General features: G+C 38.5%; 1 protein-coding gene across 3 annotated transcripts in view; it reads right to left on the bottom strand.

Annotated features, from left to right (window-relative positions):
• The window catches only part of CFAP54 (cilia and flagella associated protein 54), a 301,918-nt gene that overhangs the window by 114,144 nt on the left and 162,666 nt on the right, over nt 1–25,108 (bottom strand). For all 3 annotated transcript variants that reach the window (XM_047868490.1, XM_047868491.1, XM_047868492.1), the window contains exons 37-45: nt 20,855–21,078; nt 20,619–20,754; nt 17,021–17,129; nt 8,714–8,866; nt 6,756–6,950; nt 4,753–4,840; nt 4,241–4,450; nt 1,982–2,048; nt 33–215 (exon numbers count right to left, since the gene is read on the bottom strand). In XM_047868490.1, coding sequence (XP_047724446.1) covers nt 33–215; nt 1,982–2,048; nt 4,241–4,450; nt 4,753–4,840; nt 6,756–6,950; nt 8,714–8,866; nt 17,021–17,129; nt 20,619–20,754; nt 20,855–21,078 — 1,365 coding nt within the window. The remainder of the gene's footprint in view (nt 1–32; nt 216–1,981; nt 2,049–4,240; nt 4,451–4,752; nt 4,841–6,755; nt 6,951–8,713; nt 8,867–17,020; nt 17,130–20,618; nt 20,755–20,854; nt 21,079–25,108) is intronic.

Below are 25,108 nucleotides of genomic sequence, written 5' to 3'. Positions count from 1 at the left end.
ATTGAGATTTGCTGATTTTACACATTACTTACTATTAGATTTTGCTTAGCAAAGTGCAGTTCACGTATAACGTAATACAGACTTGCAACTACAGAGCAAATGTCAGCCCTGTATCTGTCCGAGAAGAGCTCGATGCCTGGGAGAAGCTGAGTGATTTCATACTGAGCATAGCAACGTTCCGCTTTGGGGTGTGGAAGTGTGGTTCTGAGCAAACCCTGAAAATGGAAACAGGTGAAATGAAGAGCAATAAATTGCGTGTTTAACACTGAAACAGAAAGATAAGTACGTGGATTACTTCCTAAAGTGCTTAGCATATGCCTAGCAGACTGTGTCTTGTAATAAATGGTAGTTATTGTTAATATTATCATCATTATGGGTTCAAATGCTTTTATCATTTAAGATGGGCCTTTTAAATTCCACAGTAGTTGGATACTTATTATTTTCAGAAGAAATTATCATTATATTATCATTTATTGAGGTCAGTTTTGTGTTGGCCACTATTGGTAAATTCTTTATAAACACTACCTCATTTACTCCTCATTTACCTTACCCCTACAAGGAAAGATTATTACCTCACACACGATATAATGGAGGCTTAAACAATTAACTTATTTGAGCTCACACAGCTAATGGCGGCAGAAAGAAGATTAAGTCACGCTTATTTAAATCAAAATAAATATGTTCTTTCTGCTATACCAGTCTACAAGTAGAGGAGATAACAAGTTATTTCAGAAGTCTAAATTAGGCAGCAGTAATTCTGAACTTTTAACTGAATTAAGCAAAAAGATGAATTGTCTAATTTCACCAGTATGTCTTAGGTAATTTATATGGCCAACATTGTATTTGATGCTGGGAAACAACACTGGTACACAAATTTGAATTTTACAGTTAGGAGTGCTTCTTATGTTAAGTAATTAACATTAAATGATGACAAATGCATTATGAAATTATTTTAATGTATATATCAGAAAAGAATTTTAACCAGATTGTTCATTAAATTTATCAGGTACCTACTCTAAAATACTACACAGTTGTTTAAGTTTTTAATTTTACAATATGCTTTAAAATCATAAAAAAATTAACAGGTGTTTAAAATAAATGCCACCAGCTTTCATTTTAGGTATAGTATTACTGAAAAAGTATGTCCATAGTAAGCAAAAATTTAATTTTTCCAATTGCTTATTTTCTAAAACATGAACAGCACTCTCTTCAAGAACAAGCAGTATATAAGGAGTCAGTATCAGATTATCATTCCCTTTGCACACCTGCCTCTTCCACCTCCTGTCTTTAAAGCACAAGCAAGAGGTGCATGGAACATAAGAAAAGTGAAAAGTCTGGCCTTATATTCAGAGAAGGCTTTCCAGAGATCTCATCTACCCAGATTGCATAAACTATCAGACTCGTCTGATACACAGAACAAGGGTGTCCACCCTTCAAAGTAAACAGAACCTTTAGTAGATTGCAAAGGCCCCTGGCTATATCCCTGCATCTCAAAATGTCTTGTATTTCAGATAAAAGTTCCTTTCTTCTTCAGTGAAGTCAAACCAAAATTCTAAGAGCTGCCAACACTATAGTTCTGTAGTCTTCAACTTATTTCTTGCTTTCATTATATGGTATACTTCACATCATGCAATAGAGGAAAACTTTAGTTAGAGATGAGGTAACCTAAGGCAACCATTTGGAGTCAAACAGACAGGCTTCGCAGCTCACTAGCAACACAGTCTTACTAATGATGAGAGACTCAGTTTCCCTATCTGCAAAACTCCTTCCGGAGTCTAAAGGAGAAAGAGACCCTGCTGAATATTCAAGGTGAAAATGCTGCAGGGGTTCAGCCAGTGAAGGAAAGACGGGCTTATGCTATTTCATCAAGGTCCCTTGCGATTTTCCTACCTATGAGTTTTATGAATATGATAAGCCACTGGACTTTTTTTTTCCTGACTGAACGGCCATTACTGTAGAAAGCAGAAACATAAAGTGTTACCTGAAAGAGTAATGCAGACAAAATGCAACAGTTGGTTCTCTCGTCAACCTCTGAGATCTTAATAAATCTAAATAACAAAAAGAAATGGGTTCATAGACAATTTTCCAATAATAGTTTTATATAAATACATCTTTAATACTCACAGATTTTCTAAAATTAAAATAGTCTTTGTGATTCTAAGAGCGCTATGCTCTCATATAAGATCTAGAATACAGAAATTTATATACACACACACACACACACACACACACACATATATAAAATGAAATATCACCAATAATCTTACCACCTAAACATGATTGCTGGTAACATTTTGGCTAATTTTCTTCTGGAATTTTTTCTTTATATATAAATTGTTAAATTTTATCTGTAGATCAAAACACCGTGCATGTTTTCGCCCACCATACTCTATAGGAAAGCTAAAAATGTGATTGGAGAGGTGAAAGAAACCTGTACCTCTACTGCTTCCATACTTTTAAAATTTCTCACATTATTCAAGTATTTAAAATATTTGTCAGTGCTAACTAAGTGTAAGACACTGTGATGACTTTCACATATGTTATGTGTTATATGTTATGTGTGGCAGGCTGAATAATACTCCCCACTCCCTGCCAAAGAGATCCATGCCTTAATCCCCCAAATCTACAAATATGTTGCTTTCATGGCAGAAATAAGTCAATCAGAGAATGACAAATATCGTATGATTTCACTCATATATGGAATTTAAGAAACAAAACAGATAAACATATGGAAGCAAGGGGGAAAAGATAAGAGGGAAACAAACCACAAAAGACTCTTAACAATAAAGAACAAACTGAGGGTTTCTGGAGGGAGGTGGGTGGGAGATGGGCTAGAATGGGTGATGGATATTAAAAAGGACATTTGTGATGAGCACTGGGTGTTATATGTAAGTGATGAATCACTGAATTCTACTTCTGAAACCAATATTTCACTGTATATTAGCTAATTAAAATTTAAATTAAAAGAAAGTAATAAAATTGACCTTATATTGGCCCTAAATAAAAAAAAGACTACAGAGGTGATTAAAATTAAGTTTGGGCTCAGTGTAATCACAATGGTCCTTACAAGAGAAAGGCAGTGGAATCAGAGTCATAGAAGAAGAGATGAACACAAAAACAGAGGTCAGAGAGAAAGAGGGAGGGAGAAAGAGGAAGATAATAGGCTGCTGATCCTGAAGAAAGAAGATGGAGCTGTGAGCTGAGGAGGGCAGAAGGCCTGCAGAAGCTGGAAAAGACCAGGAAGCAGATTCTTCCCTAGAGCCTTCAAGAGAATAGCACAGCCCTACCAATACACTGGTTTTAGGACTTCTGACCTCCACAACTGTAAAATAATAAATCTGTGTTGTCTTAAGCCATTAATTTTGTGATAATTTGTTACAGAATTAGGAAACTAATACAATATGTGTTATGAGCTAAATTGTGTGTCCCCCTCCCAAATTCATATTTTGGAGTCCTAACCCCCAATAACCTCAGAATGTGACTGTCCTTGGAGATAGGGCCTTTAAAGGGGGTAAGTAGGTTATGATGAGGTCATTAAGGCGGGCCCTAATCCAGCATGACTGATGTCCTTGTAAGAAGAGGAGATTAGGATACAGACATGCATAGAGGGAGGGTGATGTAAGGACACCGTGAGAAGACCGCCAGCTACAAGCAGGGAGAGAGGCCTCAGAAGAAGCCAACCCTGCCAACATCCTAACCTAAGAATCCAAGCCTCCAAAACTATGAGACAATAACTTCCCCACAAACTGGTCCTTCATTATGGCAATACTAGCAAACTAATATGGTGTGTCACGTAATTCTTGCCACCAGTTTGTAGATGAGAACACTGAGGCTCTGAGAGAATGAGGAGCCAGCCAAGGACCCCAGATTTAGGAGGGGGCTCTTGAATTAGGCCCAAGTCGGCCTGCCTCCACACTGTTAGTCTTGGTCCCATACCAACTGATCACTTGCTCAGTCATTTGTTCCACAAGTAGTTATTAAATGGCAACTCCATGCCAGACACTCAGGAGACCCTGGTGAACAAGCAAAGATCTGTGTCCATGTGATGCCCACACTGTGGGGGAGGGGGTTATAGGAAGAAGAGATGGCCATAGATAATACACATCACAAACAAGGAAAGTGTATAACTTTGTATGGTATGGACATAGCTGTCCACGTATCCCACGCGTCTGAGGCATGGTGCTCTACATGGACAGGTAGGCACCCCACCAAAGGAAGCTCGCCCCATTGTGACACTCACTGAGCTATCTTTGCTGATATGACCGCTCCCTGCAAACATCCCCAAATGCCAACATTTGACAGAAATTCCTCACTATAATCTTTGGAACCTGGAGGTAAATAGCTATTGGTAGCATTGGTGAGCGAGCTACCAAACTCTTTCCATGTATGCAGCGCATCTTGTTTTCTGAATATGTCATCAAGAGCTTGGCACCAACATTTAAAAGCAGCCCTAGAAGAGAAACAGAGCATCAAGCAATATGTTTTCTGAGATCTATGTCATTAAATCTAGCTTCCAAAAGAGAAAGCAAATGCACTGAAGAAGCATTTTAATTAAAATGTTAGAGAATGAATCTATACCATTTATGCTCATAACTTTTTCTCTCAGGTAGCATTTGAAAAATAAAATGTAGCAATGGGATATAATCAAAGAACTAAAATTCATGAAAAACACTATTTTTTCACAATAATTATAAATGTTTTCAAACAAACAACCAAAGTTTTCCCTTGCTCTACTGGCTCCCAGAAATCTACCTTTTCTTTTCAGCAAAGATGAGAAGGCTTCCCAGTTCATGCAATGCCTGAACTTTAAGACTTCTTTTATTGCAGGCTTGGAGAACATCTGTATTTTTAATCAAGCAAAAGAACAAATGTCAGTTCCTAGGAAATATCTTCCTTACAGTCTCAAGAATGTTCTAAGCTGCATCATTCCTTAACTGTGGAGATAAGCAAACTGCAAGCTAATACTGCTTTCACATGTCTCGTGATCCATATACTGAAAGAGAGCAAATGATATTCTATTTACATAGTGGAGTGAGAGACTGGATCTAAGAGATAGGAAACATGGAGAAAGTAGAAAAAGAGTCAGGCAGGTGGAAATGGTGGAAAAGAGAAATTCAGAAGAGGCGTGCAAGAGAGAAAGGGCGGGGTGTATATGGAAATGATGTGGGTGGCTGGACTATGGTTTTCTTGGGAGTGTGAAGAAGGAGATAGTGGTAGGGTTATATGGAGGCGTCTAGATGCCTGGTGGAAAAATGTGGATGTTATTCCATAGCAGATGGGAAGCCTTGAAGGGTTTGTTTTTAAGGAGGGATGTGACAAGATCACAGCATATCAGATTTTTCCCTTTACCCAAGTGCAAAAAAAAGCACATCTTTAATAGCATCTGAATTTGGACAGGGTGGGGGAGTGGTTTCTGATAAATGCATAAATCTCCAATGAAATTCAGAAATGTCTAGCAAAAACAAAACAAAACAAAACAAAACCCAACCAACGTGGCAGTGGTTTTTAATGAAGGCAATGCTGTATCCTACAGGGTGTTTTAGAAATCTGAGGAAGGTTGTTAGTTGTCACAATGGGGCATCTCCCGGCATTTCATAGGTGAAGAACAGAGACACTGGATTGCCTGTAATGCACAGAAGTTTTCCCCACAATTAACAAAAAAGGTGAGAAACCTATATATAAATTGTCTGAGTCTAACCTCTAACTGCATTTTACACATAAATAGGTCATTTTTGTATGTTTTCAGAATGCTCTGAATTTCCCAGAAATGCAACCACTCACTGTAGTGCTTTGTTTTACCTACATTTATTTGCCATTTTAGAAAACCACTGTCACCAAAATTAACAGTGCTGACAGTACTTGCATCACCAATACAATAAACTTGTATCAGTCTGCATTTGTAGCTATAACATTCATGGCGATTCAACAACACAGGATATGAACACCTGATTGCTTCATTATAATTTCTAGTGCCTGAGCACCTAAGTGCCACAAATAGATTCTTTTATTATAAAATAACATTGTGTACCCTTTATTTTATATTTAGAGCTTCATATTTATTGTTTTAAATAACATGTGTAGAAAGATTATATTAAATACACATTTCATTCCAGGGAGTAAAGGGGGAATTACTAAATGTCTGTTATAAAAAGGGGAGGGAGGGACGTTGGGTCTACAAGATGCACTGCGTATATACTGATGAATTTGCAGCAAAGCCAAACCAAGCAGAAAGACAAAGAAAGTGTGATCAGCTAGGGCAGAGCAACAAAACACAACAGTGGTCACATTCCAAAAAGCGGTTTGCAGATTCAGTCAAAGGAGGATCAGCAGAAGAGTGACCTTGCATCTCACCATGGTGACAGCCAGGGGGGGAAAGTGAGGAAGGGGAGGAGCTGGAAGACACTGCTCCATCACTGCCTATAAGATAATATATTCAAGCTCTCTCATCTGACTTAAAAAAATTTTTTTAATGTTTATTTATTTTTGAGAGACAGAGACAGACATAGCATGAGCAAGGGAGGGCAGAGAGAGAGAGGCAGACACAGAATCCAAAGCAGGCTCCAGGCTCTGAGCAGTCAGCACAGAGCCTGTCGCAGGGCTCGGAATCACGAGCTATGAGATCATGACCTGAGGCAAAGTCAGAAGCCTAACCAACTGAGCCACCCAGGTGCCCCTCTCTTATCTGACTTCTAAAGGTAGCATTTCACGCCCAGATGCAATCTCAACATTAATGCAGAAGATCACACTAATCTTACCAATAGTTTCATAATAAGAGGAAATTACGAGTCCGAGTTGTGAATAGGGAAGTTTACTTTTTTCCACTGAACTGAAAACTCTAAAGTGTTCCTGAGAGAGGTCAGGGGGTGTTGGCATATGCATCTCTTCTGTCCCCAGGCAAAACTCCACCTTTCCAGTGGTAAATTTCTCATTGTTTATTCCTCCTTTATCTCCTAAAGTCATGGGAAAAAAAAAAAACATTTTTAAAGAAATTCAAAAAGGAGAAAGAAGGGAAAGTGATGAGGAGGGGAAAGGTAGAGGAAATGGACAGGGAAAGAAAAGGAAAAATTCTGCATATATGTGAGACTTCTTTGCAGTTTCAGGGACATCGTTTCCTTAAATTTAGCATCTAGTATCATTTCTGAGGAGCCCAGGTATGTGTGGACAGGCTCTCTGCTCATGTTATTTCGTAAAGAACACTATGGAGGGGCAGTGTGCCAGAAAGTGATGTTGAGATAATGCTTTGCTTCTCGTGGGGATTGGTGGAAGTTACACGCTTTGGGTTTGCCTTTTTTTTAAGGGCTTCTGACAGTAAGATGTTAGTTTGCCTCTGGGGTAGAGACCTCTGGGATAGAAGGAACACATAGTTAGTTCTGACCTAAGGGGGAAAAATGGAAAAGAATCAGTCTCTTTATAAGATCAGAGAACACACAGTAAAAAAAGGAAAACTATTCTAGGGGAAGTAGTCGAAAGCTGCAGAGAAAGAGAAGCCGATGTGAAGTTTGAAGTCTGCAGCCCGAGGACTGGGATAAACTGCTGAGAATTAATAGCAGGTGAGGTTCAGGGTGAACAGGTCTAATCCACTCTTAGGAATTGTATTTGCTTGTTTTTATTCATGCCCTTAGCCATTATTAATATATGCCATAATTGAAAGAAATTGAGACATGATATGGAGAGCTGATTTAATATGAGTCTATAGATAATACAACCAAAACCTGTGGGTACGTGCTATGGCAAGTGCTTTGGGGGGGGGGGGGGGGAAGTGGGGGCAACAACAAAAAATACATACACACATATATACACACATAAGTAAAACTTCTGTCAGTGATTGTAAAGAAAATAAAATTGGTCAAATTTCTGAAAGATCAGTTCAGGAAATATTAGCATGTTAGGTATACATTTAAATCTATTTTTAATAACTTTAAAATATAGTTATTTTAAGATTATTAAGTTTATTCTTGAAGTTTATTTTTATTATTCCAATAAATTTAAACAGCAAGGATTGTAAACATATATTAGTATTTTTAACACATTTTTAATAACCCAAACATACATAAGTCAAGATTTTTCCCCACCTAAATTTGAGTACATTCTTCCCCTCTGGAGTTACCAATTAACCACTCAAAGCCCTGCTTTGATTGGGCTCACAAATCAATACATGTTGAGGAGGCAGGAAACAAATAAATGTGATGTGACCAATGATAGTGAATATCTTGTTTTGAGCTAAAAGAAATCTCTAAGATCAAAATCTATGGTATTAATAAGAAACCTTATTGATGCTTATGCTAAAATGCATCTATTTCCTTGACACTGATAAAGTAGGGTTTTGGTAGAGTTCTAGTTAATTCAGTATGAATCAATTCATCTACTTACGAAAAAAATTTTTTAAATGACTATAGCACCATACTTGCAAAGAGAAGGCTAAGAACATAGATGTACAGAATCAAAAAACTAACGAATATTCTTCTTGCATCTACTCAAAGGAGTATGCCAGTTTCACAGAAAGCATGAAAGCAGATGAGTGAAACAGTCTTTGGTTAGGAATAAACTGTGAGGGAGAAGATGTGATCCACTAGACAAGAGGAAGAAAGTGAGGGGCAGCAGGGAGTGGGCATGTAAGTGGGGGAAAGGAGAAGTCTATGGCAGAATCTGGTAGAGCCACAGGGTCGTGTTCTCCCTTCAATAAAAAGCAAGGGGTATAGAGCAAGGATTTTACCTTGTGTCTGTGCAAGGAATAACGAAAGCAATTTTCTGCTGTGTCTGATTGATCTGCTATCATATTTGGATTTTTCCAAAGTCTGTCTGAAACATCGCAAAGTGTCTGTCACGTCCACGGGCACACAGATGAGCTCTTTGGCGTGGCTATATTCTGAAAGGAAAGAGAAGAATACCGGGGGATGAAATGCTGCAGCAAGCCAACTAGTAGCAAAAGACTTTCTAATTCAGAGAATGTCTTGGTCCCAAACTAAAGCTGCTAAATTCAAAGTCCCCAGGTCTGCAGCAGGTGTTTCAACGTTCAGATCAAATTTTTGTGGTATATTTGAAAGTTCTTTAAAAAAAGAAAAAAAAAACTTAGAAAACTTTTGATTCCTATGAAATGCAAATAACTTTAGATCTTGCCAATTTTCCTTATGAAGCCTCCTACTTTTTCTTTTGCTGATCATAAAAGATGAAATAATCTACTCCTTTTCAGCAGCCTCTTCAAAGCAGAGGTGCCTTGGGAAAGAGACGAAAGGAGGAAACAAAGAAGCTTGGATGGGTAAGTGCTCTCTTAAGAGAAGGGAAAGACAGGTTTCTAATATTGGAGGGTGCAGAGGAAAGGAAGATGAGGCCATAAAAGGGAGTGGAACTAAAAACAGCACTGAAAAATGGCCACAAAGAGCGGAGAGTTGCCACGAGGTCCCCGGAGAAGAAGTGACGGTGTCAGGAACCAGGCTGCAGATTTTCAGCCATACACTGTGACACGGGCACACAGAAAAGAGGGAATCCACGCTTCTGATAAAATAACAAAGGAATTTAGTTCTTCAACGAGTTGAACAGGTGAATGGCCCCTGTAAAATCTGAGGACTTGATAGTACAGCAACTTGCAAGGCAATGGGGCCACAGGAGGCTAAGAGGTATTACCTTTGCCCTTGAGAGTTCACAGTTTAGCTGAAGAGATGAAGCATTCTGACCCTGGAGTATTAGACTCATATTTACAGGGAGTTCTTGGTTATGTGCCAAAACGAGGGAAAGAGAAGAGAGATCAGCATAGGGAGGAGAGGACGTGCAAGAAAGACTTCATGCAAGAGAAGATATGTCAGTTGTGTCTTAAAGGAGAGCAAAGATTTGATTAGGAAGAAGGAGGCAAGGGGGTTGAGGTAGTTAGAATAAGAATAGCTGAGGTTGATTGAGCATTTACTTATACTATACCAGGAACTATTCTATATAATTTACTCTGATAGATTCATCAAATCCTAAAAACAACCCTAAAAGTTACATACCATGATATCCTTATTTTACAGAGGAGGGAAATAAGGCACAGAAAGTCCGGTGGTTTCTCCTGGGTCACAGAACTGGTCTGTGCAAGGATAGGTATGGAAGCAGGAGTCAGGATGGCAAGTCAGGGCGCGGTGAGATGACATGGCCAGTCCTGCTGAACAAGGAGGGGTTTTCTGGAGTCCTGAAGCCCTCCCTCTGTAAGTCGCCTTCATCCTTTCTAATAAGGAGTATAGGAAGGGTCTTGAGCAGGACAAACAAAAAGAGACTGGTATTTTAGGAAGAGTTAGCAGATTGTAATAGAAAGAGGAGGGTGGCAGCCTGCCTGGTGGCTGCTGCTAATAAACCAAAGCCACCAGGCTGTGGAATATCACCTCCCGGGGCCCGGCCTGTTGCTGCCACCATTCCAGTGCCAGCCTGGCCTTCCTAAGGATGGACATTTTTCAATAAAAATACCTACAGTACTGTAAGAAGAAGGAGAAGGAGAAGGAGAAGGAGAAGGAGAAGGAGAAGGAGAAGGAGAAGGAGAAGGAGAAGAAAGATTAAGGTTGGTAGCTGAGAGACTGAAGCTACACCACAGATATTGTGATTTGAATTCAACTAAGATGGTAGCAATGGAAATGAGGGAGGGACACAGGGAACATTCCAATGTTAGAAGTGACAGAAGAGTGGTCAATTGGCTAGGTGGCAAAGAAAAAAGTTAGGAATTACCTCTTCCCTGTCCTTTCCAGGTCAATGACCTTGCTTCCTGCCTCACTGGAAAAAAATTAAAGCAATACAAAGGGATTTTCTGCAAACCCCTACCAGTGGTTCACGTTGGTCGAGAACATTCTTCCCTCAGATATCCCCATGGCTTGCATCCTCAGCTCCTTAAGGTTATTGCTTAACTGTTAATTTCTCAGGAGGCCTTCCTTGATCACCCTATTTAAATTGGTGATCCCAATCTCCACATTTCTTTTTTCTCCACTGCATTCATCATCTACTGATGTGTTTTGTTTGTTTATTGATTGTCTCCTGCCACGAGAATGCAAGTTCCATGAGGGCAGATATTTTTGTCCATTTTGTCTGCTGTTATCAAGCCAGACCTATAACAGTGCCTGTTGTGTGATATGTGCTTGATAAATATTTTCAAAGCTAAATGGCTGGTATTAACTTTATTAATAATCACTTATATGGATCTTAATCTCAGTTGATTCTCATAACACCTTACAAATTAGTAGAGATAGCTATTACTCACACTTTACAAAGGAGGAAAAGTAAACTTGAGGGCATCAACTTGTTTTAAGCCCTTAGAAGACATGAGAGACAACCACTCTTCAAATCCAGTGCCTCTTCTGGATAGTTTGCCAGAGGGCATCACATCTTGTGTAACTGGCAATGACCCAGATATGAGGGCTGCTAATTTGACTACAGAAACCTTTGAGACTAGAACATAAATAAGCCTAAGAAAAGAAGCCTGGGGTCCTCGTGAGCCCAGGGAGGTCCTGATGGAAATAGTAGCACAGTTACGTTCTATGGTCATAGAGACATCCTTCAATATACAACAAAGTAGATGGAAATGTCTAGAAATCCTGGAGGTTCTGGTCAAACCCAGCACATGGCCACCTTGAGAGAACCACTTGTCCCCCCAGGAAGTTCACTCTTCTTGCCTACCACACATTGAAGAGAATCTAACACTTAGGTGACAGAAGCTCTTATTAACTCCCCAGGAGCTCTCTTCTACCCTACCAATTTCACCCTCTTGTCCACTTTGTCCTGCGCCCACCATTTTTTTCCCTCAGTTCCCCATTCCTCTACCCATGCACAGTCCTGCATGATCCAGACAAGGCATGCCTCCGACCCCCACTCTTACACATAACGCCCTAAAGATTATAAGGTTCCTGTTCTGTGTTTTTCCTACAAGAATTCATGAGCTTGGCTTTTATCTTTTTCTCCTTAAAGATTGAAAGGGGGAGAGCTTCCTTCCAGGAAAGAAGTTAAGAAAGCAAAGGAAAAGGTGGAAGCTGGAAGCTTTCATGTAATATTATTTTAAGACAGTTATCTCCTCTAGGCCTTACTTTTCAATCTCTGTTAAAATTGGGATGATAATATTTACCTCTGAGTATTACTGTTTTAACCTGTGTCAAGTGTCTAGCATAGTGCCTGGCAGGGAGTAAGCATTCAATAGACGGCAGCTACATATTGTCTGTTAGTCATATATTTTTAAAATATATATTGAGCACTTACCAGTAGTAGGCACTCTGCCAGTCATGGAAGAGATACAAGTGAACAAAACAAACACATGCCTTGCTCTCATGGAGCTTTCATTCTGGAATAAAAATTCGCAAAGGCATCTGCTATCTGGGACAATCAGAAGGACAGGAGGAACAGGAGATGTTTGCAATCTTTAAAATGTGAGGCCTCAATAAAATCATCCTTCCACTTTTTATCAAATATCTGCTTATAAATCATTCCGCTTTGTTTTTTTTTTCCTAAACTACATTTCAGTTTGTTGGTTTTTTTTTCTTTTTTTCGAGCCCTAGGAGACCTTTTTTCCTGTGCTCTAACTAGGATTCTGCTGGTATTTCTGTGCTATCAACATGCGATAACTAGTGAAAGCAATGAAGACACATCATTAGCTTCGGAGGCTTGTCCATACTTCCCCGTCTCAAGTGGGAGTTCCTCTCTGAAGACTTACATGAATAACTCAAGAAACTATTTCAAAGGCACTAATAACCTCAACAGTTTGAAATAGGTTAGAAGAAAAAGAAGGAGAATGAGAGGAGGAGGGTGAGAAAGAGGAGGAGGGTGGGTAAGAAGGAGAAAGAGGAGAAAAGGAAGAAGAGGAGAGGAAGAGGACGGAGGAAAAAAAAAAGAATTGCTGTGTCTCTTATTGTACTGATGTACTCATTAAAACTGAAGCACCAATGACTCCTGAGAGATAGGTTCACCAAGGAAGAACCCCTGGGAGTGATATAAGATTGAGCCGCTTTCTACACATATGATCTTATCAGTCCAAATGCCCAGAGGCTGTAATAAAACACACCTGCCAAAGGGTTGAAAGTTCCAACATACCTGAAGACTGAAGAACCCTATCAGAGATAACTTAAATACCAATAAGGTCAAAACTCAAGAAGCAGATCCTAGACAGAATGCAAAAACAGCTACAATAAAAGGCATATTCACAGAGTCATCTCCCCTGTGAAGCTTAACAAGCAGGCAAGTTACTCATCCATACAAAAAATAATCTATAAAGTGAGGTTTTCTCACTTCTTTACATCCTACAGAGACTATACCAAATTACATATGCATTATTAAATAGTTAGAGGGAGAATAGAATGCTGTTAAATAATGAGAACACCAAATGTTTGTAGGCACTGGAGCATTACAATATCTGTTCTGAAGAATTAAATGTATCAAGCATTACCACCCAATGCTGTTATGCCAAAAGAAAATCTATGATGTTCTAAATCAGCAATCTGGTGTGGAAACCATCAAGAGTATACTTGGTCTTTCAAAAGTATTGCAAACATGTTATGAGGACATACATAAGACCCATCATGCTTATAAATGTGTTAAAATGATCTAAGTTCAGTACACTGAAAAAAAAAATCACCATCCTAAAAATTGGTCAAATAAGCCCAAAAGTGTGGGCCAAAATATGCTCCTAGTCACAAAGGTCCTAGAGTGTTATAAAGAGCTATAAGTCTGATGTCAAGATTTTAATGATAATGGGTCAATGTAAAACTTATAATTAGTATGCAGGATCATCTAAAAACTACCATACTACTACAATAAGTCAGGATAAAGTATCTGTCTCCCCATGACCACTGATATATGGCAAAACTTTTTTGAGTGCTATCAGTTTAGAGGAGAGACTAATCTGAGAGGAGACAAATGGTGAACAGGCCAGGTAGTTTAGTGGAACGCGTATGGGCTGAGCAATTAGACAGACTAAAGTTTGAATCATAGTTCCTAACTTACTAGTAACATTTAACCTTCTCATCTGTAATGTAAGCATAATAATATCTATCTCTTAAGATTACAAAAACTTAAAAAGCTAATGGTTAGAATGTGCTAAATATAGTGCCTGGCCCAATTCATTATTACTGCCATTACAATATTTTTTAGATTATATTCCTGCTGTAGTCATTGCTCAAATGGACTATACCTCCACCACCACTGAGAATTAACCCAAATAATCATGGTAGCCTGACTTTAACTTCCTTCCTTTCTGTTCCACTACCCACCATCTTCCCTTTCCAAATGTAAGTTTAACAACAAGTAGGCAAAGTGCTTTTCTGACATATTGAATCCATCATCAATAAGACCTACTGGCCACACAGGTCTAGAATTTTGTTAGGCATGTTTTTCTTAGCCCTTAGGTGCTAATCATCATTTTTGATAGTAAGCATTTTTGACACATTTCCTCACATTTGTTGCCCATTCTTTTCAGGATGGAAGGGATAATATAAATCACATTCTGAGTTATAGATCCCAAATTGAGGGATCTCCAGAGGTTTGACAGGTATGATCAAGAAAAGAAGAACATAGGGGCGCCTGGGTGGCTCAGTCAGTTGAGTATCCGACTTCGGCTTGGGTCATGATCTCACAGCTCGTGGGTTCAAGCCCCGCGTCAGGCTCTGTGCTGACAGCTCAGAGCCTGGAGCCTACTTCAGATTCTGTCTCTCTGTCTCTCTGTCTCTCTGTCTCTCTGTCTCTCTGTCTCTCTCTCTCTCTCTCTGCCCCTCCCCTGCTGGGACTCACTCTGTCTCTTTCTCTGTCTCAAATAAAAATAAACATTAATAAAAAAAAAAGAAAAGAAGAACATATACTCAGGACAAATCACAACCTGATTAGAACTCCATTATTTAATGAGTATGAGAGGATAATTTGATTTATCATTAGAAGTAAAACCCACAAGTTTGTGATTACCAATTCACTCAACTAGAGCCTCCACACTGCTCTGAAGCCCTTCTGTCTTCCTTTTATTTCCCTCAGGGTCCAGGCCACTCTTTCATATTCCTCCTGAAATCTCACACCCTAGCAACCTTGGCTATGCCCTCAACCCCTTGCTTTATTAAGAAAATCTTCAGAACCCAATGAGAACACCTTCAACTTCTGCCCTTACCACCTATAAACATTCCTGTGTTTGGGCCCATTCTCTCCTTCCATTCTGCCCATCCTCTCAGTATGGCTCCTCTAGAGGGTAAATTAGTGTTATCCCTCCTGCCTTGGAAACAATCATGGAAGCTTGTGTCAAGATGGAGATTCTATCAACCTATGATGAGAAGCAGCTCAGTACTCAACCCCACTGAACACAGTGGCATGAGCAATACAATGGACTTTCCCTTGTGGGAAAGCAATAAGATTTGGGGATTGTTTATTACTACTGTATAGCATGGCCTGTTCTGGATGACTCAACTTCCAAAGTGAAGCCATCTTCAGGTCTATACTCCACATAACTCTCCCTGAGTGACCTCATACAAGCCCCTGATTCCAACCGCCACCACTATATTGATGATTAAAATACAAATCTGCTGAGGGCCTGACCAGTCTATCTAAGCATATACTAGATAGTTCTACTCAGTTATCATCCTGGCACCTCAAACTCAGTAATTTCAAAGTAGCTTTCTCTCACCTGCTCTTCCCTTCACTTTCCCTGTAGTGTGAAGACATGATATCTATCTAGCCACCCAAGCCAGAAACCAAGGCATCTTGGACCCCTCCCTTCTACGGCTAACCAGTATAGAAACAGTCCTGTGGACTTCTTCAGCCTTTCTCCCATATCTGTCTACTCCTCTATTCTCGCTGCCTGAGTCCAAGACTTCATTACGCCTTTTACACAAGTTAGGCGTACCCACTCCTCTGCTTCCATGTGGCATGCTTTCAATTGATTACCCACACTGCTGCCTGAGGTTCTGTCAAAAGCACAAAAATGATCATTTATTTCCTTCTTTAAATCCTTTTAACTAGCCCCACTCAGCTCTCCAGGTAAATCTGAATATCTTTATCCTGCCTTCTAAGACCTTCCTGCCAACCTCCCTAACCTCAGTTTTTGCCTTTTCCTTTTTACGTTAGCTCCACTAAACTACATGCACAGCGATGCTGTTTACTGTTGCTTACAGCAGAAGCAGCAGGGGTAGTCATAATATGACAGATCTTATCACCTGATACTATAATCTCTGGCTTATTTATCAGTCTCTTTCAATGGGTTGTAAATTCCAGTGTAATAAATCTTTAGCCTCACTCAATCTTTAGTCTCTTTGTAATCTCAGGACCTAGTACTGCACTTACCACACAGTAGACACTCAGTAAATGTTTGCTGAATGACTGAATGGCCACCTAACTGATGCACCAAATGAATGAATGATTATATACATACAGACATACATACATAAAATCAATAGATAAATGAAAGAATCCTAACATGCCAAAGGGAAGATTTGCATTCCTTTCCTATACCAGAAACAGAGACACATGAAAAGTGCAATTGTGAGAAGGCATTATCTCCATATTCATCTTTTTTCTATTGCCTCTCCTACAGGCTGCACTGACCAAATATTCCAAGGGGGCTTCTCAGCTAAGAGCAAAGGAGCCATGATGTCCCCTCATCTTCTCCTGTGCTCTAGCGAAAAGACTCACAATTTGACCAGGATATAGCCAACAGAACAATCTATATTGATTATGGGAGGTATTACGGAAGTCAAGGCACAGCTTGAAAGAAAATAGTAAAGGGTCAATTTGAGAAGTTCCCGAGTGAGATAAAAACAGGGGAAATGTGCAAAACAATTTTTTCCATGCTTATTTTTCAAATAATTTTCCTTTCCCCTTCTCTCCTTTCCCTTCTTCAACTTACAGATTAAACTAATCAAAACATATGTTTTAATTCCCCTTATATGACATTTATAACAACAGAAGATGGTAAATATCAAATGGGTTATTTTCGGTCCAATAAACCTGTGAAAGAGAATTGGAAAACATTTTAATTATGGAGGATCTGACATGCAGAACACAACAGCAAACCTTGCTTTAAAAAAAAGCTTCAAGCTAAAATGGTTCCAACCTGAATAGATAAGCTTTTTACAGAAATCTGTGCAGCTTCCTGTATCTTTCTCTTCACTTGTTGGAGGATTAATCTTGAGCTGCTTCCCAATGAAATTTCGGCAGGTTATCTTAAAAAAGGAAAACAAATATTACTTAGACAGGTATAGCTAAAAAGTTAGCTTACTTATTTTTCAGTTGTCAAAAAAAAAAAGTACCAAAGGATGCTACAAATAAAAACTAGCAGAGTAGCATTTGATCATGAGAACCTTCAGGGAAAAAAGCTGCTACATACCGCTTTATATTTCTTTTGTACAGCACAGCTGGAAGAGCTTTAGGCAAATTATGTAGAGAAATTAAAATACGATTTTCTGATATTCTACAAATCCACAAGTCTAAATATATCTTCCATTATGCAAGTTAGAACATATCTAAAATATAGGCTGCTTTTCCAGTGGCTGAGTTTTTCACCCTACCCATAATTAATGCAATTTAAACTTCCCTGGTGAAGTTTTTCAGAACTAACTTCCTCTGTAATATTTTAAAAATTTATTTTCTAACAGATACTTAAGTCCTAAAATTGTAAAATATCTGAAATCAGAAAAACTTTAGACAAAAAGAAATTCTTTTAAAAGGCCTAAGAACCTCTTCTCCCTGTTTCTCCATTCCTACTCCTTGAACTAACCTATTTCTCAAAATACAGACCTCCTTGAATCTCAGTCTGATGTAGATGCTGTAGGTGTGTGTACATCTCAGTCTGATGTAGATTGTCCCTTGTAGGTGTGTGTACAATGAGACATAAACAGTCTAATAAAGTGCAAATTCCTTCCCATGGCCTATTAAGGCCCTATTTGACCTAGTCCTTCCCCTCTCCCAGCTTCATTAAATAAATATTATGTGTCAGTCACTACTCTAAGCTCAAGGATAATACAGTGAACAAAGTAAACCAAAGTTCCTACTTTATGGAACTTATTCTAGAGGAAGTAGAAATCCAATAAACAAAACAGAGAAGTACATTATAGAGTATATTGAAGAGTTATAAACACTGTAGACAGAAATAGAGCAAACAGGTACATAAATTTATACTGGATAAATTTATCTCATACAGAATATCTCATAAATTTCTTCATCTCATACAGAAAGTGACGTTTAGCAAGGACTAGAGAAAGGTGAGTAAAAATCAGTGTGGATATTGGGCGGGGGGGGGCAATGTTCCAAGCAAGGGAGCAGCAAACCAAGAATACCAAGACAGGAACGTCTTAAAGAACAGAGCACTCCCCTGAATCCTGCAGGGGAGTAATAAGACATGAGTCACTGAAATCACAGGGGGATATGTGGAACATTAAGGCTATGATAAAGATGTTCGCTTTATCTCTGAATCAGATGGGAAGCTGCTATAGGGTGTAAAAAGGAGGAATGACATGATCTGATTTAGGGTTTTAAAAGGTCATTCTACCTGCTGCATTGAGAATAGACTAGGCCGGAGGCAGGGGTTCAGGGAAGTTGGAAGCAAGAATACTGATTAGGAAGTCATTGCATGAATCCAAGCAAACATAACAGTGGCTTCTCTATCAGAGAAGGAGTTATAGAGGCAGTGAGAAGTGGTCAGGTTCTGAACACATTTTGAAGGTAGAAGAGTTGATAACCAATTTGAAGTGAGGTATGAAAGCAAGAGAAGAGTCCGGGACATCTCTAAGGTGTTTTGCCTGAACAACTAGGAGGACAGTGCTGTCACAAAATGAAGTGTGGAACACTTGTCAGAATAGGTTTGTTTGAGGTATACTAAACTTCAGAAGTTTATTAAACTTCCAAAAGATGACATTGATTAGGTAATATGATGGTTTTTTGATGGGTCAACTTGGTTAAGCTGAACTATGAGAACAAAGGGAGGGAAGTATCCATTTTGTAGCATGCACACATGTCATCCCAGCTATTCAGACACTAATATAGCTGCCACTATAAAGGGATTTTGCAAGTACTAATTAAAGTCTCTAATAAATTTGCTTGAAGCTAAAGAGATTATCTTCAGTGGGCCTGACCTAAGCAGGTGAGTCCTTGATGTGCTAGAGGTCTCCCGACTCCAATCTCCAAACAGCATGCAGGTCTACAACTGCTTTCTCCTCACTGCATCATCCCTCACAACTGCCTAAGGATAAAAGCTTCTGGCTATACCTATAGGGTTCCTTCCTCCTCATGATCCTGACTGTCCACCTTACAATTGTGGACTTGTCTGGCCAGCCCCCACAATCACATAAACCAATTTCTTATAATAAATCTTGATAGATGACAGGTAGAAAAATAGATAGACAGATAGATAATAGATCTTACTAGTTCTGCTTCTCTGACTGAACCCTGACAAATACAGGCAATTATGTGTCAACACAGTATTCAGGAGAAAGCTCTAGACTGGAGCTGTAATTTCAAGAGCCATTATCATAAAGACGGTACTTAGAGCCATAGACTGAATTAGCTCCCCAAAGGAGAGTATGAGACACTGGGGAGAAGAGGAAGAAGCCAAGCCCCCCTGCTTTTACCCTCTCCCGCATCTGCTCCATTGCAGTCATCCAGTCCTTCTTTCTGTCCTACCTCAGGGCCTTTGCCCTTGTCCTAACCTTGGGCTGGAACTCTCTTTCTTTTGTATGACTGGCTATTTCTCATCAGATGTTACCATCTCCAAGAGGCCTTCCAGATCACCCTTGCTGAAGTTTCCACCTCCCACCCCACCTATCTCATTGACCGATTTTATTCTCTTCAGAAAATTGATAATGATCATAAATCTTTTTACATATCTGTTTACATGTTTATTATCTGGCCTTACCTCTACCCCCCAAAATTAAACTCCATAAAGCAAGAACTTAGACTGTATTCTCATTGCATGAAACATGCAGGGATCAAGAATATGCAAGGGCCATAAGGAATCTCCGTGAGAAGAAGAAAATGGAGTCCCCATTGTGTGATTGCAACACCACAAGCACACAGACTGGTTTGTGAGGCAGGGACTGGATTTCAGCCCTCACATATACCGGGGGCCCTTGGGCAGGACAGTCTGTAAAACTGTATGCAATGGCTCTGGTATTAGATAGTTGATACACATTTATTAAATTAATAAATGAAAGAACCTACTTCCCTTTCCTCTACCTAACTCAAAGCTGCACCATGACTTTCACGAACCTTAGACAGTTTTGCCTTCATGAGTCCACACCTCCACCAAAAATATCAAAAATTATATTTTATGACTATGTTGGCGTAAATACAAGTGTATTAATAGTAAAAATTAAGACATTTTCTTTGACCTAAAAGTTACTCTTTGTCTTCATATTTAAAAAATTAAAACATGTAGTGGGCCTCTGAAAGTATTGTGGCTCTAGACAATTGTCCCCTCTGTGTCTAACAAATATATCAGCTCTGATCTGAATATAAGTTTCCTATGGACAAGGACTTAATTTTTGTTTACCCTGTATCTGGAAAATAGTGACACATAGCAAGCTTTTGATAATGTTTGTTGCTATGAATGATAAATGCCTCAGTGAAAATAATACTTATCTGATCCCTAAATCTTTGTATTTAATATGTACACTCATTAGAAGTCACAACTGCATGAATAACAGAGCCAAACTCACCTTCTCTTCATATTCAGCTTCATATCTTGCACAAGGTTGTTGGGTAACATCTGGGCCATTGAACTTGGATATTCTTAGAAGAAGCTGGCGCTGTGCATATACCAGGAGCGGTGTCACTTGCTCTGTGTATCTCTCACTAGACAGGGGCAGAAATACATTGAAAAGGAGACATTCATTAAAATACATTTTTAAAACTAACGCTTGTCACTTTCATTTGCCCTTACAGTGATACTTACTGTGAAATTGTATTGAACTGGATGGCAAGTGATACTAGTGTCTCCCATTTTTCCACTTGATATAAAACCTCCAGAGACTTTAACACAAAGTCATGGATCCATTTCAAATCAACCACATTTACATCATCCAACGGATCCTCAAAATTAAGGCTAGAACCACCATTATCATTTTTAATATTTCCATAGCAGCTTGGAACACTGAACTCTCCTTTTTCTTCAATAACCTGCAAGTAGCACATGGAAAAATAATTGTGTATTTTCAGATTTTACTACACACTTTTCCGGAAACCAAATGTGATAAAAATATAACATAGAAAAGAACTGAAGACAGAAAAATTGAAATGTTTTTATTATGCAAATCCAAGCTATTCAACAGAACTTTCTATGATGATGGAAATGTGCTGTCTGTGTTGTTTGATACAGTAGCCACTAAGCATGTGTGGATACTGGAGCTATTGAAAAATGACTATTGCAGCTGGATTTTTAATTTTACTTAATCTTAATTAAGTTTAAATTTAAATAGCCACATAGAGTCTAGTCATTACCACATTAGATAGCACAGACTGAGGTCTATACTTCCTGGTACACAGTCACTATCTATGTAAGTAAGGATATTAAACCAATAAGATTAAGTTTTGAGGAAGAACAGGTTTGAGTATATACAAATAATTAAGTTTCCATAATACATTGGTTACATTCATCAGTTTGCAGCATAATATGTCCAATTTCCCAGTGTAATGGTCAAACCTATGGAGAAGGAAATGTAGAAAACACAGTTTTTGCCTAAGTTAAAGAGATAACATGTAACTAATATATTAATTTCCCATGAGTCCCTGATGCATTTGTGTATACCCCTAGAAATTCTTGAGACAAACAAAACCCCTTAAATCCACCTATAAGCCAGGTTGCAGCCCAACAAATAGTTGGGTAACACAAGACCAGCCCCTCTTAAGCTGGTGTTACCATTAAGCATAATCCATGCATAGGGAAAGTAAGGTATCAACAAAAGTGGAGGAAACATCTCTAACAAGATTCATGGTCCTTGAAGTTGTAAGAAACCTAGGGAGTCATCTGGCTGTGCACTGCAATATGTATACCTCAAGTCAGGCTGTGTAGGTGTAAATAATAGTTGTATCACATGTGACCTATGTGAATTTGCCTTCTTAGCATGGTCCCTGCACATGGGACATACTCAATAGGAGGTAGTTTCCATTTTATTGATGTTATGAGCTCCATCCCTCTAATCTACTGATTCTACAGTAAGACTTCCAGCAGCAAAGAGCTGCATAAAGAGCTATCTCCATTTCCTTTACCTCAGGGTTCCAAGTGGAGGCACTCTTGGCCTTTACTCAATCCTCTTGGTAAGTGTGGAAGAACTCAAGCCTGTCCCACTCAACTTTTCCCAGGTGGCTGCTCTATCAGAACCTGCCTGCCTATAGGATGACACATTCTTCCTTTAGACATGGGTAAATTTCCTGGGCCAGGCTGAAATAACTTTCCCTGGGCCATCCCCAAAGAAGAGGGGTATCTGCTATCGGTTAGTCATGCCTAGATCTACATGGTAAGTTTACTCCTGGGATGAGGGATAAGGAAGACCTCTGTGGTTTCTATATATTCCAATATAGTCTTTATCAACAACAAAGCTGATATTGTACCTCCAATCATCAAGAGGGAAAAAAAGTATTATCTATTTACTTCCTAATTTTGGTAACATTACCTAACAACATTGAGAAATAAACAGGAATGGCATTTGGGGGTCAAAATAGCATATGGAAAGTGAAGTTTCTGGCATGGTAAAGACAAGTCATTTAGTTCTGAAGATTAAGTATGGGCCATGTGTAATTTTTAAAAACATTTTCTTAAAAAAAATTTCTGACACTTACTAACTATAATAATATAATCCCACCTAACAAAGGATATTAACAAAAAAATCCTCCAAAATGTTACTGAATAATTACTGCTCACATTTTCTTCAGATCTTATAAATTTTTTGATTGCCTTAGTTTGAAATGGGATCCATTTCAAATGGATAAGGTCCAAACATTGCAATTATTTATGTCTTTTAAGGCTTTTTTTTTTAACCTGTAGGCTCCATTTCCTCTTTTTACACTTCAATTTTTTGATGAAGAAGCCAGGTTGTTTGCCCTGTAGAGTTCCCATAGTCTGGATTTTACTGATGCATCCCCACAGTTTCATTCTAAATGTTTCTCTGCCCCCTGGATTTGGTTAGATTTAATTGCTTGGTTAGATTTAAATGCTTGCTCTGATTTATTGTTTTCCAACAAGTGTACTTCACAGGTATACTTCATCCTCCCATGAATTCATAAAGAATTGCAAAATCCTTATATGAATTTCTACATTCTTTCTTCATTTCTTACCTGAAAATTCTATAAAGAAAAATCCCTCTTCATCAACTATTAACTATTTGGTATGGTTCGTATATGAAAGGTAATCAGCCTTTTTTATTCACCACTTTCTTTTAGTGGGAAACAGTTTTTAAAGAACACATCTGGGTGCTGAGATTTGTCACTTCTTTTTTGAGTCCTTTAAATTGCTTTGACACCTTTGTAAAATATTAACCATATGTATGAGTCTATTTTTAAGATTCTCTATTTATTCCATTGATACGTTTCTCTCTTTATGCCAATATCATGCTCTCCTAATTACTACAGCATTGATAAGCCTTGAAGTCAGGTAATGAGTTCTCAAATTTGTTCTTGTTATTTATTTTCTTTAAATTTTTATTCACTTATCTTGAGAGAGAGAGAGAGAGAGAGAGAGAGAGAGAGAAAGAGCACACATGCATGCATGTGGAAGGGCAAAGAGAGGGAGAAAGAGAGAGAGAGAGAGAGAGAGAGGAAGGAGAGAGAGAAAGAGAGAGAGAGAGAGAGAGAGAGAGAGAGAGAGAGAGAGAGAGAGAATCCTAATCAGGCTCCACACTGTCAGCACAGAGCCCAACGTGGGGCTCAAACTCACAAACCTTGAGATCATGACCCGAGCAGAAACCAAGAGTAGGATGTTTAACTGACTGAGCCATCCAGGCACCCCTAAATTTGTTCTTTTTAAAGATTTTCTTGGCCATTCACTTTTCTTTGCATTTGCTTATAAATTTTAAAATGAACTCTCAATTTGCACCCCCCAAAAAAATGTCTGTTGGAATTTTCATTGGGATTTTACTGAATCGATAGACCAAATTGGAAGTAAATGATATCCTATAGCAGTATTAAGTCTTTTGGTTCATGAACATGATACATCTCTGTGTATATTTAGGTCTTCTTTTATTTTTGTTTGCAATGTTTTATAATTTTCAGTGTAAAAATCTTACACAAATTTCATTAGATATATTCTTAGATATTTGATATTTTGAATGGTATTTTTAAAATTTCATTTCCTAGTTGCTTTCCACTCATACAAAGAAATACAATTTATTTTTGTTATACTGACTTTATGGGCTGTTATTTTATTAGTTCTAGTAGTTGCTTTTTAGAGGCCTAAAGAGTTGGAATTTTCTATATAAAAATTCATAGTGTTCCTGCATGTCTTTTGTTTCTTTATCTGCCCTATTGCACTTGTCAGGATATCTGGCATGATATTGAACAAATGTGGTATGAGCAGACGTCCTTACTTTTTCCCAGTCTTTGAGGGAAAACAGACAATAATTTCACCATTAAGTATGATGTTAACAGTAGATACTAATTTTTACCAGGTATTCTTAGTTTCCTGAGAGTCTCTAACATCAGTGACATTGCTTTTGTTTTGCTTCCAACTGTATTAGTCTCTTATTATTCTTTTGATAATCTCTTCCAGAGTTAATTACTTCTGTTTTGAGGTAATAAAATGTATAATGATCCACTTCACATTTGGTGCTCTATGTATATGGTCTTTTCCTTTATTTCAACCTAGAATTAAGACTTATAATTCTTGTTTTTTGTTTTTTGTTTTCATTTATCAGTCCCAAAAGTAGTTTTCCCCATAGAAGTTATCTGAACATAGTCTTATGCTTTCTAGTAGTAGTCTACAGCCAGGATCTATCTTTCTAAGAACACTAGAAGACACTTAGTTTATTTTTTTTTCAATATATGAAGTTTATTGTCAAATTGGTTTCCATACAACACCCAGTGCTCATCCCAAAAGGTGCCCTCCTCAATACCCATCACCTACCCTCCCCTCCCTCCCACCCCCCCCATCAACCCTCAGTTTGTTCTCAGTTTTTAAGAGTCTCTTATGCTTTGGCTCTCTTCCACTCTAACCTCT

Source organism: Prionailurus viverrinus, chromosome B4, assembly GCF_022837055.1.
Source record: "Prionailurus viverrinus isolate Anna chromosome B4, UM_Priviv_1.0, whole genome shotgun sequence".
Classification (NCBI taxonomy): domain Eukaryota; kingdom Metazoa; phylum Chordata; class Mammalia; order Carnivora; family Felidae; genus Prionailurus; species Prionailurus viverrinus.
This window is presented reverse-complemented; position numbering and strand designations above follow the sequence as displayed.